This window comes from Trichomonas vaginalis, chromosome IV, assembly GCF_026262505.1.
Source record: "Trichomonas vaginalis G3 chromosome IV, whole genome shotgun sequence".
Lineage (NCBI taxonomy): Eukaryota > Parabasalia > Trichomonadida > Trichomonadidae > Trichomonas > Trichomonas vaginalis.
Genome location: NC_067206.1, coordinates 38,781,081 through 38,787,746, shown reverse-complemented (window position 1 = coordinate 38,787,746; position 6,666 = coordinate 38,781,081). Strand labels below are relative to the sequence as shown.

The following is a 6,666-nucleotide window of genomic DNA, read 5'->3' as shown; positions in this document are numbered from 1 at the left end:
TATTCATTTGTTTTAAATATGCTGTATATAAAGGTTTGATATACTTTCCCGCTTCGAGTTTATGTTGAAGGATGAATTCCAAAAGTTGATCTTCATTTAAAAGTCGGGCTGAATATGGTTTAACTAATGAATCATAAATTAAAGCTTGTGCTTCATTTATGGTCTGAAGGACCTGGGCGTTTTGTTCCTTTAGCTGTTGAACATTTGCTACTTTAGACCTCGGCTTTGGTTTTTGTGGCTCAGGATTATATAAATTATATAATTCATCAATATCTTCTTCTGTTAATACTTTATTTTTGAAATCTTTCAACTGTTTAAGTTGTGATTTAGTTTTTCCCTTTGTATATTCATTATTTTTAATTTTGTCTTTAATTTCAGAAATTATTTTATTATGATATTTCAAAACTTCATTTTTATAATATGGATAATAATATTCCATATCATCACCCGTTATATTATTATTATGTTTTTGGAGATATGATTTTAATTCATAATAACTAAGAAAATTTTGATTAAATACTAAATCAGCAATTAAAATTTTTAAATCTACGTTATCCATTTATATAAAAATAAAATCAATGTTTTAAGGGTGCCCACCTCTTTGAATCATAGTATCAAAACCATTATTTACATATTGAATCGCATCATTAACGGTTCCTTCTTCTAAAACGGTATCAAATGGTGGCGGTTGTTGTTGCTGTTGATGCTGTGATGGATTTAAAAAATTCGTTGTGGTTGATTATTTGGAATCTGAAAGTTAAAACCATTTGGTATAAATCGATTTGGTTCCTTTTGTCTCTTCTGTGGCATTTCATTAAAAATAAAATTTTAAATTGTATTAAATAAATGGCATACAACATCCATTTTCACAACATACGGCCTTAGTGTGTGCTCCTGTTAATGCAGTCTTACCAATTGTTAAGCGAGTCATTGACCCGTTTTTAAGTTGTAAATTAATATTTTGACCATCAAATATCACTTTATCATTTATTATATCCAAATATTTTTTAGGTGTTAATTGCTTATTTTGTCTTAAACTAACACCCTTCATTTTTTGTGCAATCTTTTTAAAATCACTTCCATAGATTGAACCGTTGAATGATGTATAACACTTAGGACATAAAGCAACCATGTTATCACCTTGTTTCTCAATTGCTAAACCCAATAATTTTTTCTCATGTGCTTTTTCTTCAGCTTTATTCTTTAATTTAGGTTTAAATTTCTCATCAAAACAGAAGAAATCAAATGGTGCGAATTTGAAAATGTTTTTATCATAAAATTTTTTATCGGTTACAATCGCCTGAAATGCTTGAGTGTTAGGAAGACTTGGATCGCCAGCAATAGCCCAATAAGATGAATCAGTATCACCTTCAATGAAATGAAAACGATTAAGATTCATGCATTTATACATAAAATCATAAATGAAAACTAAATACCAGTATTTAGCATTATCTAAAGTAAAAAATGCCTTTTGTAAACATGTATCACATCTATAAAATCTATCTTTGAGCATCACTTGATATGTATCTTCACCTATTTCTCTTATGTTTTTAAACTTATTTGACATACATGCAACGCGTGCCTTCTGTGCATTCATTATTTTAGTCTTTGCGTAATTTTGTGTATTCATTGCATCGTAACCATATGATCCATTAAGCGAAATCTTACAAAATAAACTTTTTCCTTTATTTCCTTCTAATTCAGCCTTTTGTCTTTCGTTCATAAATTCGTTCGCAAATTCATTAAAACAAGTGTTTTTTGTAAATGTTAAAATTGATTGAATATCATCAATGATAAAATTAAACCTGTCGATTAGATACCATAGATAATAAGAAGAAAATGGTTGATATTGGTTGTGTGTTGATGCTAACTGAGTTAATTTCCTCTGTTTCTGGTCAACTGGTAAATTGTTTGATTTCATGTAATTATACATAAAACTGCCAATTGTTTTTTCATCTGTGATAATATCTAAGTTTCTTATTATCGGTAAAAAGTTTATGTAATCATTAATGTATTTTTCATCAATGTGACCCTTTACTTCAGCAACGAATAAAGTATTTTTCTTCTTAATTATTCCCAGTGCTTTTGCTTTCTTTATTGCTGTATCACAAATGATAACACCATTCAATCTTCCCGGCATATACATTTTATGGTCAGTATATTGAATGAAATCATGAGGATTAGATGAAAATGATGAAGGATATAATGAATTAAAGTCAACACCAACGAAATGAGTCATAATGTTGGTGGTGTCCTCATTTGATACAGTTTTAGTTTCTGGACTATATGAAAGTTTATTAATGTGCGTGATTCCTTTAAGATTTACTCTATGTTGAACATTTGATAAACCACCAGTAATTCCATTACGGAGAATGTGATAAGCTTCAACTGAATCTAAAGTCATTGGTAAATTATTTTTTAATGCATAATTTCTTAAATTGATTCTTAAACGTTGAACATCTTCATCTTTATTTGATTTTACGACATTGCAATAACAACACATTAACTGACAATTTTCTTTGGTATGTGGTTTTTCATTATCGATTCTATCCAATGTTGGTTTATTTGCATATGTAAACGCTTTACCACACATTTTGCATTTAGATGAAAGGATTAAATCGTGATAGTATTGAAAATCATCCATTGAAACATTATTTTTAGTATCCCTTTCTGCTTTTTCATCTTGTTTCTTATATGATTCAATTTTATATTTCCAATACTTTTTCGTTAATTCAAAACTTGATTCTATCTCTTCCTCAGGATATTTTTCATTAGGATTAAAGTCTTTATATGCTAAAGCGTAACGAATCATTGAAGCATTCGATGATAAAGAAAGATTATGAAGCATATCAATTTTATAAACAAATGTTTCTTCAATAATTTTATCAATTGGGTCAATCATAATTTCAACATCTTTATTGCAATAATGAATAAAATATTCTAATCTATTCTTAAAATTTTTAGCATCATTGAGATATATTTGATAATCACTATCTGATATAGTTTCTTGAGTTAATGCTGAATAAAATGAATCTTTCGTGAATGGTTCCTCTTTATATAATTCTTCTTCGTAATTTTCCCATGTGATGAATTGATAAGGGAAAAAGGATTTAACACGTGATTTATTGTTTCCGAAATCTTGAGTGAATTGGTCTAATGTCCCGCCCGCTATATAATTTCTGATGTCAATAAATCTCAATTCATATGGAACGTTTGTTTTCTTTACAATGATTTGCTTAAATTGTGAAGATGAACCCAGCATTGATTTTATTTTCCATTTTGCAGTGTTTAAATCAGGAAGAATTAAATTTAAATCAAACTTTCCCGAATTAAAACCTATGATATTCACTTTATTGAATTCCTCATCTAGAAGTTCTTTAAATGCTTCCTTCTGTTTTTCATTTAATGTATGAGACAAAGTCCCCGCCGTTTGCGACTTCAATAATTCATTGTATTGACTCATATTTGATTCAACAACTAATGAACAGGTTGAAAATAAAAACTCAATCCAATCAGAAATAAAAGAATCACTCGAAGTTAAGCAAAAATTCCTCGTATATGTTTTATCGTTTAATTTAACCGTTGATGATACCATGAATGGTTTTAAGTAAGCATTCAAAGTTGCACACTCAGAAAGTTGTAATTCTTCTTTAGTCTCTAATGTTTCGAAGTCAAAAGTAATATAATATCTTGTCGGTTTATAATATTTCTGCAAATTGTGAGCTAATAACCACTGATATATCTTCTGTTTCGTAATATGTGGTGCATATGGTTGCTGTGTCTTTTGCAATTGAACGTCTTGAATTAATCTTCCATTATTTTCTTTACATTTCTCACAATGCTTTAAAAATCTTCTTTGGTTTTTCCTTTCTGGATCATCACGGATAGAATAAACTTCTTCTTTACAAAATGGACAAACTTTATAGCCAGTGAGTGCTTCAACGTCTGTTATTCTGTCAGCGTGAAGTTTTCCACATGGACTCTGTGTTAATAAAATATTTACTGTTTCAAATTCTGGATCTATCATTATTGATTCCACTAATGGAAAGTCTACCTTATTTATGTCCACGTCTTCTGGTTGAGGATCACAATAATAGAAATCAATATTAACATTTAACATTCTCGCTAATCTCTCACTTTCTGATGAAATGTCAAACCCTTCATATGAATCTATTGCTTCATTTAAATAACTTCTACGAGTTTTAGGATTAACACCATCAGGAATGTTATAGAAGCGTTTAAATAACCTTCTACCTTCTGCTCTAATTTGATTATCATTCATTTTAGCGGTTCCGTTTTTGTTCATTTATGTAAGAATAAAAAATTAAAAAAATAAATTAAAATAAAGTTTATTTTTAAAGCCCATAAAATGAATTAAGAACACATAAATTTTTATCATCTGCGACGTGACGAATACATTTTAATTTACTCAAGAATGCGTACCCTGATACATTAAATCTAATTCCTGTCTTATTTAATTTCACAACTTTGAAAAGGAATGTATGAATAGCTATAAAATGATGAGAAGATGTTTTATGGGTTGCTTCCATTTTTTCTGAAATAAATGAATAAATATAATGTTTATAAGTTTTCATATCTTTTATATTCTTAATAACGAATGGTATAGACCTTTCAACTTCGTCTTCCTTCGGTGCTGTTCTTTCATATGAAACATTATTAGTATCTTCAATAATGAAACCACAATCACACAAAATTTTATATGTTCCAATGGTTTCTTTTGATATTTTATCTAATAAATCAAAAACTTTATCAAACCCGTGCATTTATTTAAATAATAATTTGTGTAAATATCATGATCTTCTTTCTTAATCGTATTAGTTGCATATGTCACATTTTTAAGAGCTTTTTTGAATTTCTCAGAATCGAGAGGGGGTGAAGTAAGATACAAGGGTATTTTTCATTATCAATAAATTGTAACTTATGTTTACGAATAAATTTAGTACCTTCTTCTGAAAGTGTTTTATCTATTTCGCCATCTAATAAATTTTGTGTTGATTCTGAGACATAATTTTTATATCTTTCTTCATGAGATTTCTGAACTGCTGATTCTGAAGCTGGGATATTCATTAAACCCTCTACTTCATTTTCATTATATTTTTCAACTTCTCTTAATTCCTTAATTTTTCATCTATTTCATCTCTTATTTTTCCAGTTTTTCAATTTCATTGTATTCATCATCATCTTTAATCCGTTCTTCATAATATTCAGGGAAAACATCAGGTTCTTTAGGTTTTTCTTCTTCAGATGTGGGATATAAGAAATTTATAACATCATCTTTATTCATTTTTCCATCATAATCTAAATCATTTAATAACTCGGCAAATTTTTGACAATTTCTTAAATAATATTTACTAACTTCATAACACATCTCATCTAATATATCCTTTATTTCCTCGTTTGTGAATCCTAATTTTTTAACGTTGTTAGTTTTGACGCTCATTTCATACAAAATAAAAATAAATTATTCAAAAATAAAGGGGGTGGTTAGTTTGAAATCTATTCCTCAATCAAGAATCACCTCATTAATGAAAATAGATGATTTAACAAAACGAATAGAAGAGATTGAAGAAAGAGTAAATCAGATAATTGATTTCATAAATTCAAATAATCATTAGTTTCTTAAAGTTCTATGTTGAACTCATCAAATTCTTCTTCATCATTACCATTACTCTTTCAACTCTATCTTTTGATAGTCTTGCGTTTAATTTTTCGTAAGAAGTTTATTTTTTAAAAATTTTTTTATTTTTTCATTTTTTATTTCATTATGGTAGTGAATCTTTTATTCATGAAAATAATTATTTCTAATTTCTTTTACTCGTTTATGAGGTCTTTGATTATGACTCCATTGATTCCATTCAGGATTTAAACAATGTTTAATTAATCGCGGAATATCTGACATCATCTATATATAGCTTCTTTTATAAAAGATAAAAAATAAATTATTTTAAAATTAATGTTAATTTTTTAATGATTTATTTCATTATGTTTGGGCTGAGTGTAAATGTCTTACAATTTTGAAAATTTTTTAAATCTTGATTTATTCAAAAACGTAAGAATAAAAACCGTAAGAATCATACATTTTTTACTTCATATGTTAAAAAAAATGATACAAAATCGCTCGATATTGTATGAATTCTTACGTTTACAAAAAAAGTCACACAACCCTTCCACATATACTACTCACATTGATTTTGTTCAATATGCTTGCATTTTGTTCTATATAAATATTATATTATACATACATTCTGAGCAATGCACTGAGTTATCAAAATTCATTGCTCAATATCATTTTCTGTTGATTCTCATTCAAAAATGTACTTTGCTATACAAGTAAAGCATTATTTCTTAATGACAGAAGTTATAATGCACCTTCTTATATTTCAAAAGTAGCACTTAAAGATATGAGCTCTCAATTTTCGACCCCCAATATACGTTTATTTTAGTTTCGGCATATTAACATGAAGCACGAGCCAAACCCTTAAAGACGTGTCCTCTAGTTTTGCCAACTCTTTCATATATTGTAACTATTTTCAGGAAAAAACGCAAATTCAAAATTAGAAATTCACATTTAATCGAGTATAGTATTAAATTACTATCTTTCGTACACGGACCAAGCAACAACTCAAGGTGCATGCTCATTACAGA

At 28.0% G+C, this 6,666-nt stretch overlaps 1 protein-coding gene across 1 annotated transcript, besides 1 other annotated feature; it reads right to left on the bottom strand.

Moving 5' to 3' along the window:
- Positions 1-838: 838 nt before the first annotated feature.
- TVAGG3_0245960 (DNA/RNA polymerases family) lies at positions 839-3,262 on the bottom strand (the record flags this gene model as incomplete). The annotated part of the gene is made up of 1 exon (XM_051227853.1): positions 839-3,262. One exon carries the CDS (start codon positions 3,260-3,262, stop codon positions 839-841), a length of 2,424 nt encoding a protein of 807 aa, XP_051112839.1.
- Positions 3,263-5,033: 1,771 nt separating this feature from the next.
- Positions 5,034-5,497: a mobile genetic element.
- Between the last annotated feature and the right edge of the window lie 1,169 nt (positions 5,498-6,666).